General features: G+C 49.8%; 1 protein-coding gene across 7 annotated transcripts in view; it reads left to right on the top strand.

The window, feature by feature from the left end:
* LOC147634562 (alpha-mannosidase At3g26720-like) overlaps nt 1-10,776 on the top strand; it is a 169,805-nt gene extending 159,029 nt beyond the window's left edge. For all 7 annotated transcript variants that reach the window (XM_086803669.1, XM_086803671.1, XM_086803668.1 and 4 more), the window contains 5 exons: nt 9,145-9,255; nt 9,366-9,464; nt 9,539-9,586; nt 10,041-10,109; nt 10,234-10,776. In XM_086803669.1, the coding sequence (XP_086659795.1) occupies nt 9,145-9,255; nt 9,366-9,464; nt 9,539-9,586; nt 10,041-10,109; nt 10,234-10,428 (522 nt within the window). In that variant the 3' untranslated portion in view covers nt 10,429-10,776. The remainder of the gene's footprint in view (nt 1-9,144; nt 9,256-9,365; nt 9,465-9,538; nt 9,587-10,040; nt 10,110-10,233) is intronic.
* Nucleotides 10,777-13,174: the final 2,398 nt, after the last annotated feature.

Here is a 13,174-nt window from a genome sequence, read left to right on the forward strand (position 1 = left end):
ATGGCCGCCTCAATGTCCTGTCTCATCAACTCTCTGCCCCTCATCCCGCTGAGTCTCCTCTCCTGAGCCTCTAGAGGCAGCTGCTGAAAACATATCCAGTCGTCTAGGGACTGGGCTGGGCCGGAGCTCAACGGGCCCCACGACATGTGAGACTGCGATCCAACCATATGACCACTAGGAAGTCGGATCAAGGGGTTCCAGATCAATGGCTGCCTCAGGCGCTCCTCATCGGTGCCCGGGGGAGTCTGGAAGAGTGACGGCCTCAGATGCGCCCAGGCCCTCAGAAGGCTAGCTGCAAAACGCTCCTCGAAGCCAAGGCCCACTCCTCTGGATCGCTGCTCTGTAAAGATCCACCTGATGCTGAGGGTCCAAGGGCCGCTAAGAGAAGGAGTGCGGCTGAGAATCCTGGAAACAAGAAACTCCTTCCACGGCTCAGCACCTGGTAGGAGGCCACGAACCACCAACTTGCCAAGCAAAGCTCGGCTTTGGCAAATAGGATCAACAATGCCCAGGCCGCCTCTCTCCCTCGGCTGAGTGATCACAGCCCATGCCACCTTGGCCCTGGCGGGCCGCCCGTCGCCACCGGACCAAAGAAAGTTCCTGATGAGCCTCTGCACCTGGCCAATGCACGCCCGAGAGAAGGCCCAGCAAGACGTGATGTACCACATGGTAGCAAGCAGAACCTGGTTGGCCACAACCACTCGGCCAGCCAGAGATAAACGAGCGGTACTCCATAGTATGAAGCTCATTCTTCAACTGAATCTTTCGTGCCTTGGTGTTAGTTTCATACAGCTTCACCAAGGTGAACAGAAGCTTCTTCCGAATGCTCAGAAGAAGGGGGGCTATCTGCTGCTCCGGAGATATGTCGATGCCCACATAGCATCCCAAATAGCGCACTGTAGTGCCGGGGGGCAGCCACTGAAAACCATCAACTGGCCTCCAAGTCGGGGGGGGCATAGAACTGACCCACAACCCACACGACTTGTGCCAGTTGATCAAAGCGCCCGAAGCTCTGCAAAACCTATCCATGGCTGAGGCGAAGCGGCGGAGGTTCTCCTCTCCACCCTGAAGATAGACAGCAGTGTCATCCGCAAACTCCGAGTCTAGGAGCTCCTCCGAGGTGCGGATGGGGAGCTGGAGGCCCCGCAAACCTGTATCGTGTGCCGTCAAAAAAGTGCTCATGGCCTCCGCCACAAAAAGAAAAAGAAAGGGCGCCAAGGGGCACCCCTGCCGCACCGAGCGCGAGAGCTAGAATCTCTCTCCGCGCACGCCCTGTAGTAGCAGCACCTGGCTGTGAGCCGATGTGTAGAGTGCAGAGACCCCACGGATCCACTGAGGGGGGAAGCCCATCCTCTCCATAGTGCCTTCCAAGAAGGCCCAGTCCACCCGATCATATGCCTTCTCGAAGTCGAGAAGGAGCACTGCCAGATCCTCCTGCCGAAATCTAGCCAAAGCCGTAGCCTCCCAGAAAGAGAAGATGTTATCCAGGATGCTCCTATCCTGGATGAAGCCTGTCTGCGTGGAGTGGATGATGTCTGGAAAGTGAGGCTGAAGCCGCCTGCTGATCGCCTTAGCTAGGACCTTGTAGGCCGTGCCTAGCAAGGTGATCGGTCTCCACTGTCTAATCTCCAGTCTGTCTCCTCCCTCTTTGGGGATCAGGTGAATCAACCCCTCTGCCATGCTGTCCGGCATGTCTCCCGACTCCATAATCTCCTGGAATGCCAATCTGAAACCCCTATGTAAGAGACCCCAGTACCTCTGGAAGAAAGCCACTGAGAGACCGTCCTCTCCTGGGCATTTGCCCCGAGGAAGTGCCTGAAGAGCCTCCTCCAGTTCCGTATCCGAGAAGGGGGAGAGAAGGGAGTGCTGCAAATGGGCCGGCACAACCGGTCTCGTGAAGCTCCAGACTGCCTCCCGAGCCTCTCTCACCCTGGCTCAGCAGAGAGCAGATCCCTGTAAAAATCTGTGGCTATCGCCCGAACCCTGGGGGGATCCACCACAACCTGGCCATCAGCCTGCCGAAGACGCCTGAGACCCTCTCGCCTGAAGCGAGGCCCTGTCGCCTCAAAGAAATCTCGAGTCACTCTGTCTCCTGCCTGTGTCCAAAAAGAAGCCCGAGCATGGAATCGGAACTCCACCCTCCTCTCCTCGATGGATCTGATCTCTGTGCGAGCTGACTCCATCTGCTCTGAGATCCAAGGGCTCGTAGGATCCCTCTCCTGGAGTCTCTGAAGGGACGCTAGACTCCTCCGCAGGCTCCTCTCCTGCTCTCTGAAGGCCTCCAGACGGTCCAGGGCAGCCTGTCTGAGCATCCTACTGATCTCCTGCAAGCCCCTGGCAAGATCGCTGGCTGCCGATCCTCTCCTGAACTGCAGCTCCTGCCAGACCTGCTCAACTCTGATCACAATCTCGGGCTCCTCTATGAGACAATCTGGAATCCGGACGCTCTGGCCTCGCTCTCCTCTCGTAGGGTCCTCGATCTGGAGAAGCACTGGAAAGTGGTCTGAAAACAAGGAGCCTGCAAGTATGCCCACAGTGCCACCTCTATCACAAGCCCACTCATCAATGTAAAACCTGTCGATGCGGGAAAGGTTAACTCCTGTGGCCCGTCTATCCGAGCGCGAGAAAGATAAACTCCCCTGCAACCCGCCAAACTCCGAGAGAGTCCACGGATTCTGGCCTCTCACCTGCAGCACTAGCTCCTCCCAGGCAGCGAGCTCCGGCCCATGAATGGTCTCCTGGCTGCCCCCCATCCTGTCCTCTGCATCCTCCAGCATGTTGCAATCCCCCCCTAGGCACCAATGGTCTGCCATGGGGAGGGACTGCCTAATGGTGCTCCAGAACTCGGCTCTCCCGGTCGCCCCATTGGGGGCGTAGAAGTTGAGGAAGCCAATGCGGTCTTCCCCAACCCGAAGGATGATCCACTGCGCTCGACCCTGGACCAGAGTGCCAGAATCCACAACCTCGGATAGAAGCTGCTCGCTGACTGAGATGCATACTCCACCCTGGTTCCCCTGGGAGCCATATGTCGGTGACCAAAAAGTGTGACTCCTGCCTGGCAAGATCTTCCCGCAGGTGCAGGTACGCCGGGCAGAAAGGTGGTGTTCCTGAAGAAAAGGATATCTATGGGTCCTCCAACGAGAGCCCTCTGGATCTCCTGGCGAAGTCTGCCCCGACCAATGTAGCAGCGATGTCCACCGAGACCCTGGATGTTCCATGAGAGGATCCTCATGGATGAGCTATGGCAAGTGAAGCAGCCGCCACTGGCTCACCCCTCTCAGCCGGCCCGGATGATCTGCCCTCCACTCTGTGAGTCTTGGGCGCCGGCTTGGAGGGAGAATAGTCACTGTCTGTCCGGGTGCGGAGTCTCTCCAAAAAAAGGGTGACCTGTCTCTGTGTCCAGCCCCACTCCGCCTTCGCCCTGTCCAGGGCATAGGCGTGAGACCAATCCTCTGCATATATGTATCTAAAGGTAGGCTGCACCCTCGGGGCGGCGTGGAGGAGAATCAGTAGCACCGCCTCAACTGAGGTGTGGACCGGATCCACCCGTCAATCTCCTATACCAAACAAGCTCATGCGGGCTGAGTGTAATCAGGTCTGCAATAGGTCCGTGAGCCCCAAGTCAAAACTCCAGTATCTGATCACGCAAAACTTCCTCTACAGAGTTGCAATCCCATGCTGTGTCTGGGGCAACACTGAGAGGAAAGGAGAAGGCCACCATGCTGCTCACCACTGAAGGAGAACGAGAGGGATGGCACACCACGCAAACTCGCAAGGGCGCGACCAGTGTCTCGAACGGGCCAGCATCCAGCTGGAAGCACCTGAAAAAACCGTAATCCACTGGGAGCCCCATCACTCGCGGGGGCCCCCCAGGGGAGGCTGGAGAGAACTCTGTGGCGGGCGAAGCTAGGATCGCCATCTCCACCGGCCCGGAGTGGCGGTGGAACAGCGCTGGACTGAACTCTGGCCTACCCAGCTGCGCTGCCCGGGGGCAGTGGGTGGTCTGGCGAAGTATCCTGGAGAGGCCGAGGGAGGGATGGGGGCTCGCGGAGAGGAGGGGGGAGAGCGAGGAGAGGATGGAGAGGCATCTGCCAGAGGATAGGTGTCAGGGGGGGCCGCCGGGGGAGGCGGGAGGGGGGGGGCTGGGGGGGGAGGGGGGGGTGGAAGGAGTGCTCTCCGGGTGAGGGGAAGAGGAGCCGGGGGTCGCAGAGTGCGGCCCGGGATCCTCAGGAATCTGCTCCATGGAGGGGGCGGGCCCCCCGCGGGGGGAGGCGGGAGCGGAGTCTCCACGTGGGGGGCTCCACCGGCGGCCTCAACGGGCACTAAGTCTGTATCCTCGTCCATCGGGGTGGGACTTGCTGGCCGCCTATCCTTGACTGGAGCACAAGTGCGGGTAGGTGCCTGGACGCCAGCCAGAGTCGCCTGTCCGCCAGCCTGTGCTGCCTGTTGGCGTCTGCGGCGGTCCCTGCGGGCCGGGCGTTTCCGCCGGCGAACCTCCTGCCATCCGCCAGCCTCCTGGGTCTGCACGGCCTCCTCCGCCGGGGCCTGCTCGTCAGATGATGGCGCCTGTTGAGACGAGCCAGGGATGTCCAGTCTCTGAGGTGGGTGGCCACCCCTCGGGTCTCCTGCTAGGGGTCCAGAGGCGGCAGAGCGTGAAGGATGAGCCCCCTTGCGGGGACAGGCGCGTGCGAGATGGCCCATCTCCCGACAGGTGTAGCACTGGCCAGGGAGGCCCGAATACTCCACGCGCTGTATCAGATGTCCTCCAGAAAGACAAGGGAGGAGGATCGTCTTCGGGAGGGACTCCGGTGAGACGGAACCACAACACGAATAGCCGGGAGTCTTGCTACCCGAGCTATCACTGAAGCCGCTGTCTGAGGCGTCTCCACCACCTGCCCGAACGCCTTGCCAATGGATGACAAGTGGGGCAAGTACTCCCTACGGAGTCCAGGAAAGCAGATAGTGATGGGAAAACCTGTCGCGCCTGCTAGCGGCTCAGAAGTGGGGTCGAAACCGCGAGTCCATCGCGCCAGGAACGCCCGGGATGAGCGGAGGGCAATGGGGCTCCGAGCCAGCACCATCTGAGCTGCCTGGGGGGACTCGAAATCCACCTGGTAGTAGCCACATCCCAAAAAATCGACGCTGACGATCTTGGCAGGCACGCCAACGAGGCTGCCTTGCAGAAGGTCGCGAAGCTCTCTCCGCATCGGACGGCTACCCACTATCTTGCAGACCAAGGAGGAGGCCTCAAGAGCGGATACTGTGGAAACAAACAGCTGATGATCTGCAGCTGTGAACTCCAGACAGAGACTGGAATCGGCAGGGGTAGTCGGAGCGGCTTCCATGGAGTCCTCCAGAGGGAAAAGGCCAGAAACCGGGGTCACCAACGGGAGGGACACAGCCCTACGAGGAAACGGAGAGGCGGAAGGTTAGAGGATAGCGGGGGCGGGGGGGGGGGGGGGGGGGGGAGGGGGGAGCTGAGGCGGGGGATAGCGGTGGGGGGAGGGGGGAGCTGAAGGGGAGGAGAGGGAGAAGGCGGGGAGGAAGAGATGGCGGGGGAGAGAAGCGAGGCGGAGGAGAAGGCGTGGGGGGAAGAGATGGCGGGGGAGAGATGGCGGGGGAAGGAAGCGTGGGAGGAAGGAAGAGAAGGCGGGGGAAGGAAGAGAAGGCGTGGGAGGAAGAGATGGCGGGGAAGGGAAGCGAGGAAGCGGGAGAAATGGTGGGGGAGGAAACGAGGAAGGAAGGCGGAGGAGGGGAAGGCGGGGGAGGATGCGAGGAAGGAGGCGGGGGAGGATTCGAGGCAGAAGGCGGGGGAGAGATGGCGAGGAAGGGTGCGAGGAAGGAGGCGGGGGAGAGGACGGAGGAGAAGGCGGGGGACAGGCGGGGGGGGAGGGGGCGCGACGGCGAGAAGCAGCGGGAGGGGGAGAGGCGGAGCTCGCAGGAGCAGATCTAGAAAGATCATCTTCTATGTGGATGAACACACAGAAAGATCATCTTCCATTGCTTCATTTGGCTACTCCAACTCAACCAAGTATACTACCCTCTCTCATGTTTCCTATGGTAGTTCTTGAGCTCATGGATTACTGAGTTGATTTCCTCCTGGCACTTGCTGATTTCCCCTTGCTAAAATATGTAGTGCTTGTGGAACAACCTGTGGATAAGCTGGGAAAGCTTGACCAAGCTCCTTTCTAAGCCAAGGGCAACTATACATACCATGTCCTAACTCCCCACAATTTTAGCACTGCAAATTAGGGATCCCTCCTCTATCTCTTTCCATGGCTACTGCTTTTCTACTTCTACTTGCTCCACCTACTTCTCTGCTTTCACCTTCTCTCATTCTTATGCCCTGCGCCAAGTTAATAGAAAGATTCAGCATATTCTCATTCAACTTGTCAACTACCTCAGAAGTAATTGTTTGAACTACTTGTGGATGTTCTCCTTGCATAACTTGCTCTTCCTTGCCTTCTATTTCTGTTTCCCCCCCCTTTTGTTGTTGATGGTCCTTCATCCTCCATTGTCCCTTGCATGTATTTCCTATGTTTGTACTTCTTTGCCTTATATAAGGCTCTAGCTTCTGCTTCTTTAAAGTTACCAGGTTCAACCTCTTCCACTTTGACTTTCAGCAAAGGATGCAAACCTGCTATAAACCTGTCCTTTTTCAAAAATTATGCCATCTCTCTCGATTAGTTAAAGCCCTGATCCACCTACCCCATAACCTCATAAAATCACCTTTATATTCAGCATACTCATTCAATTTCCTATGTTTCAGGCCAAGAATTTTCTGCCAGAATTTTCTGCCATAAGGTTGCTATTAAACCACTCCTTAGCCTCTTTCCTCAGTCCCAAAACCAAGGTAGTCCTCCTATGCTGGTGTATCTTCGTTGCTCATAATGCATGAAGTAGCCACATTTTCTAAAAATGTATGTGCATCTTCTCCTTCCTCTCCAAAGAACAAAGGAATTCCCAAATAGGTAGGCATATATCTGTGCTCCATAGTACCTGCTTCTTCACATAAGCTAGACCTAATCCAGAGCCCTCCTCAGTGGGGGCACTAGTCTATGAGAGCTTTTTTCAACTCTCACACTAGCTACAACTAGAAGCTAGCACTACAAGAAGGCTAGATGAGATCAGGTATACAAGACACCACCCCCAAACACCAAGCAAACAACACCCACAGTGAAGGTCTTGGCTTGCCTCTCTTCAACTCAATGGTCTTTGCTTAAATGCAGCTCCGGACACCTCCTGATCCTAACAGCTCCTGTTTCGGACACCTTTCTGATTCAAACAGCTCCTAAACCCCTTCAGACCCTTTCCCACATTCAGTCCGCTCCTGCTCCGAATGCTTCAGCTTTGACTAGCTCCTAATTTGACAATATCTGACTCAAACAGTTTCAGTTCTGAGAGTATCTGATCCAAATAGTTTGAGATCGGACAGTTTTTTATCAGTCCAGTCTTACTTCACACAGCTCCTAATCTGACAGCTTTTGATTTAAATAGGTTTTAATCTAAACATCTTCAGACAGCTCCTCTCCTGACATTCCCTGATTCGGACAGCTCTGATCCTGAGTCTTCCTACTTCAATCAGCTGTAATTCAGACAGCATTGATCCAGATGTCTCCTACTTCAATCAACACTCATTCTGATAGTTCTTATTCAGATAATTCTTACCCAGATCTTGCGTCGAACAATTCTAAACTGACTACCTGCTTCAGTCAGCTTTGATTCTGTCACTTCCTCCTTTAGTCAGCATTGTACTAGTCAGCACTCTTCAATTAGCGTCTGCTCCTGACTCTTCGTCATTCATTCAACTCTAACTCAATCAGCACCATATTCTGACAGCTCTTGATCTCAGAGCTCTAAACTGACTTTCTTATGATAATTTTGATTCAACTAACTCTCTCTCCAGTCAGCTCCCGAACAGTCAGCTCTGCTTCAATCAACTCCTGATCTAAACAGCTTCTAACCTGACAGCTTCAGTCAACTCTTGATCGGACAACTTCTGATCCAAACTATTTAACTCCAATCAGCTCTAATTCTGACTAGCTCTTGATCTGAACAATGTCAGATCTGACAGCGTCTGACCTATACACTTATGAAAAAATGCAAAGCTGCGTGTAGCTAGCTCTATAAGGGGACTGGGTCAGACTAATCTAACAGAAGAAACCATGACTGTACCCTTTGTCTTAAATACTCGCACTAATTGATAACCTGCACCTCCAAGAATTTCTCTTCTAGAATCTATTTTCATACTCAATTACTCTGCACTAAATTTCAACTGACAGAACTCATAAAGAAAACCATTAAAAAAACCATAGGTAGCTAGGTCCTTCTGACCCTATAGCTCCTAACTCATAGAAACCCAACAACTAGCATTTCAATTGACACCAAACTCGACCATTCTGACAACTCAGTGGCAAAATTCAGCATGAAAACAGAAAGACTCTCAGAGAAATTGAATTATCATGAAGATGCTCAGTTCTCATCAACTATTGAGTAAGATAATAGGTTACAAGATTCAAACAGAGTTCTTTAAGCTTTTTCCTCAACTGGATTGATTGTGCCAACCCTACATCTCATTCATACACGCACAGGGAAAGAGAAGAGATTGAGACAACATAATGCTTACAAATTCAGTCATAGCTGCTGCATCTTCATCAAAAACCCCTCATCAATCATCTCTCTCAAAACCATTAGCTTCACAAAGCATATATTTATTTATTTTTCTACAAAGCGAGAATTCATAGCTCCCCACTCTCCCGCTCTGACCGTCTGTCTGAATCCCTGCGTGTATTTCTGTAAATGAACAAAGGATCAGGAAGGCATTTTTCAATTGCTTTTGAAAGAAAAATGGATCTGGTAATCCAAATTAATTTTTAGGCTAGGGTATGAGATAAAGTGTGCTCATATATTAACAAGGATTATAGTATCCATGGGTGTGTGTAGCCTGGTGGTGAACAGTTTCACCTCTTAGGGCAATGATCTGGGTTCAATATCCACCAAGCTACACCCCACTGGTGGAGGCACTACACATATTTATTTCATTATATTTTTTGTGTGTACATGTTGAAGGTCCAAGGAACTATATATATGTATTTTCTTCACGTTGAAAATTCACCATTTTAATATTGTGTGTATATGTTGAAGGTCCAAGGAAAGTTGTTCTTACGTGTGGACCCTACAAATGAGGGCTCCAGGTGGCGCCGCTCCATGGGACAAGAAGTGTACTCTCCTTTGCAGCTTGCTTTCACAACTCTGGTGGGAAGACAAAGAAAGAAAAATCCTCAAGAACAAGTCATGTTTGGTTTTCTAGTGCTTTTAGAGTCCTCTGATTTTATTATTTTATTAAATCTCTACTTTGGGGACAGGATGAAGGAGAAAGCTGGACTCCTTCACACATCTCTGCATTCTCAGCAATGAACAATGACTATAACTTGCCTGAGAATGTTGCACTCATAACTCTTCAGGTATTTGGCTTGTGAAGATATGAACTGATTTACTTTCCATGATTAAAAGTCTAAATTTTATGACCCTCAAACAGGAGCTTGAGGATGGGCACACTCTTCTCCGCCTTGCCCACCTTTATGCGGTAAAAACTCGTAGTTGCATAAACTCTCTGCATTGACAATTAAAACTTTGTACATGTAAATACGTGTAGTGACGTGTGTATTTTGGAACCTAGTCATTGTTTTCATTACCTAACCTTGTTGATGAAATGGGTGTATGATTTGATGATGTGGCATTGCGGCGTGGCATTGAGATTCAATGACATGGCATTGTGATGTGGCAATATAGTATGATTTGATGGTGTGGCATTGCTTATAACAGAGTATGATTTGGTGATGTGGCATTATGACTAGGCATGACAGAGTATCGTGGCATTGTGACACGGTTTGTAGTTTATGATTTGATGATGTGGCATTGAGACAGCATGTAGCACTCAGTTGACATTGAGAATGAAATGATGAATAAATAAAGCCTCCGACATTAAGAAAATATGCACTGCTCTGATTCTTAAATTAGAACAACATTGTTATTTTCAGGTAGATGAAGACAAGGAGCTTTCCTCAAAAGCATATGTGGATTTGAAGAAAGTGTTTCCAGACCAAGAGGTGACCTCTCCTTTAGGAGGCTTGTCTGAGTTGATGAAGTGTATTAAAGTATAAAACCAGGGGATTAGTAGATGAGCTGTAATTTTGGGGTTGCTTTCTGTGTAATTAATATGGTCTTTTACAGATAAAAAGCATTACAGAGATGAGTCTTTCGGCCAATCAAAAGAAGTCTGCCATGAAAGCACGTTTGAACTGGAAAGTAGATGGAAGTGGTGATCAAGTGCAGCAGGCAATAAGAGGTGGCCCTGTTGATCCGGATGAACTCATGGTTGAATTGGGACCTATGGAAATACGCACTTTTGAGCTGAGCTTCACTTGAGCATCTGCACATAGAGCTCCTATTTGATCACAGCAGCTTTTATTGGATAACAGTAGCATGTAGAACCCATAACACATGGAACGCTGAGTAGTGCAAAAGTACGATAGAAGTTAATTGGTCAAAATTGCTCAGTAATCTTTCAAGTGTCTTGAATGCAAGCTACTGTGATCCAACTTCTAACTAAGTTTATCAAGGATGTATGATTCCCTAGGCACCTTGCATGTAGATGTTTTGGAGTAGGGAGGTGCATCCTCTCTCCATACAATCGTAGCAATGCGACCACCTTGCAATAGTGCTCTCATTTTGATGTTTAGTTTATCTAATTTTAAAGTGTTTGCCTTTCTACAAGCAATGCGACCACCTTGCAATAGTGCTCTCATTTTGATGTTTAGTTTATCTAATTTTAAAGTGTTTGCCTTTCTACAAGCAAGGCCTTAGGGGTATTCATGGAGACCAATGTATAATTAATTGTTGGAAATCAATGCCCCACCCTCAAGACCAATGTATAATTAATTGTTGGAAATCAATGCCCCACCCTCATCATTGTAATTGTGTGGGTGACTGTCATGTGCATCCGTTAATCTCAATGCTCATAGACATGGAAATTCTCATTAGCAAATAAATATATGGGCAAATTTAGAGCAGATTTCGTAGCCCTACAAGCTTCTAGAAGTGCCCAAGACATAGCCCAATGGTTAGGACACCTTTTGGGCATAGTTTGGACACAAACTATGACTTTTTGGACAATGTTTTGTGGGAAAAATAGGCAAAACCGACTTGATTACGAATTCATACCTTTTTCCTATAAATAGGATCATTAGGCATTCATTAGAATGATCATTCAAAGATCAAGAGGATCCATTTGTCAGAGTCTGCGAGGCAACAAGGACACAGTGGTGGATCAGTAGGAGCTTCTCTTGTCCGACTGTGAGTAGAGGGCTGCATGGATCTTTGGTATGCATCATGAAGCTATGAATCAGCAAGATCATTGTATATATAGCATGTTTTGGCAATATACAGTAGATTAGGTCTATCTCTCCTTCTCTTCAGTGTCTTTGCTAAACATAAGATTAGTGTTAATCTTCTTTGCTTAGTGTTAATCATGAACATGCTTCCGCAACACATGTTACATTGGTATCAGAGCTTAGGTCATCCTCGAACAATCCTTAGCTTACGTTTTATACATGTTGAATTAGGGGTTTCTGAAATTAGGGCTTGCGTTCTAGGTCTTCCAGAAGCTTTATTTGATGTGCTTCTCTCTCGCGTTGTCGACGGTCCTCATCTATGAGTTGTTACCTAAACTTGGCGATGTTTTGTTCTTATTGGGCTTGGCGTTCTTGTTTCCTTTGTATCGTTCTTCATCTTCCCGTCTCCGACGACTCTGCATAGTCTCATACTTATGCCGTAACTCTTCGTTGGATAAAGTTTTGAGAAAGTCGTCGTCCATTAGCTATGAACTCGTGATATTCTATTGCTATTTTTTTTGTTATAATCAGCCCAAAAACCCTAACCCTAGAGTTCTACATGCTTTCTAAACTCCCTAAGATCATGCTAGGTTGAAATATAGACTTTCTAGCACTATACTAAGCTGAAAATGAGCAAAAAGCTGATGCAAAAACGCAAACCCTAATTTTGCCTAAAAACGGCACGTCAAGGCTAGCTTCTATACGAGCAAAGATAGGCAGAGCTCAAGGAAACATGGACACAATTCATGGCAGCATCAACAAAGGCCAAGGAGAAATCACCTACGGTTGTGAAGCAGCCCATGGTCGAGAGCGTTGACCCAATGAGAAGAGAGCTTCTAAGACGAGTTCTCGGGAGACGTGATCACAAAAACAAGTGTTTCCAAGGAGGTGCCATTACTCGAGATGCACATGCCAGAGCCGAAACCAGAACCATAGCCAAACCCAAACCGGAATTGCAAATCAAGCAGGTGGATCTTTCCAAATCCTATTGGATGAGGTCAACCCGATAGTTTCCAAGGAGGTGGATCTCCAAATCCTATTTGGTGGAGGAAGAGGTCATCTCGACAATTTCAGAGGAGCTTACAAAAAACCTCTCCGAATCCTGTGAGGAAGAGACTACATGTAATTCAAAAGACAAAGAAACCGAGCTAGAGAACTTGAAGACCAAGTCAGAGAGCTTGAGGATTGAGCCGATGGATATGAAGTGCAGTCTTCAATTGGACCGGAACGGAATCGGAGCAAAGGTGTATGGATTACCCCAATGCTCCAAGCTTAGCAAGAGAGGATGTCATGTGCATCTGGTAATCTCAATGCTCATAGACATGGAGATTCTCATTAGCAAATGTATGGGCAGATTTAGGGGCAGATTTAGAGCGGATTTCACAGCCCTACAAGCTCCTCGAAGTGCCCAAGACATAGCCCAATGATTGTGGCACCTTTTGAGCATAGTTTGGGCACAAACTATGACTTTTTGGACAATGTTTTATGGGAAAATAGGCAAAACCGAATTGATTACGAATTCATACCTTTTCCCTATGAATAGGATCATTAGGCATTCATTAGAATGATCATTCAAAGATCAAGAGGGTCCATTTATTAGACTCTACAAGGCAGCAAGGACACAGTGGTGGATCAGCAAGAGCTTCTCTTGTCCGATTGCAAGTAGAGGGTAGAGGGCTGCAAGGATCATTAGGCATTCATTAGAATGATCATTCAAAGATCAAGAGGATCCATTTATTAGACTCTACAAGGCAGCAAGGACACAGTGGTGGATCAGCAAG

The sequence above is a fragment of the Cibotium barometz genome, chromosome 10 (assembly GCF_041138505.1).
Source record: "Cibotium barometz isolate CiBa-2024 chromosome 10, ASM4113850v1, whole genome shotgun sequence".
NCBI classification, from domain to species: Eukaryota; Viridiplantae; Streptophyta; class Polypodiopsida; order Cyatheales; family Cibotiaceae; genus Cibotium; species Cibotium barometz.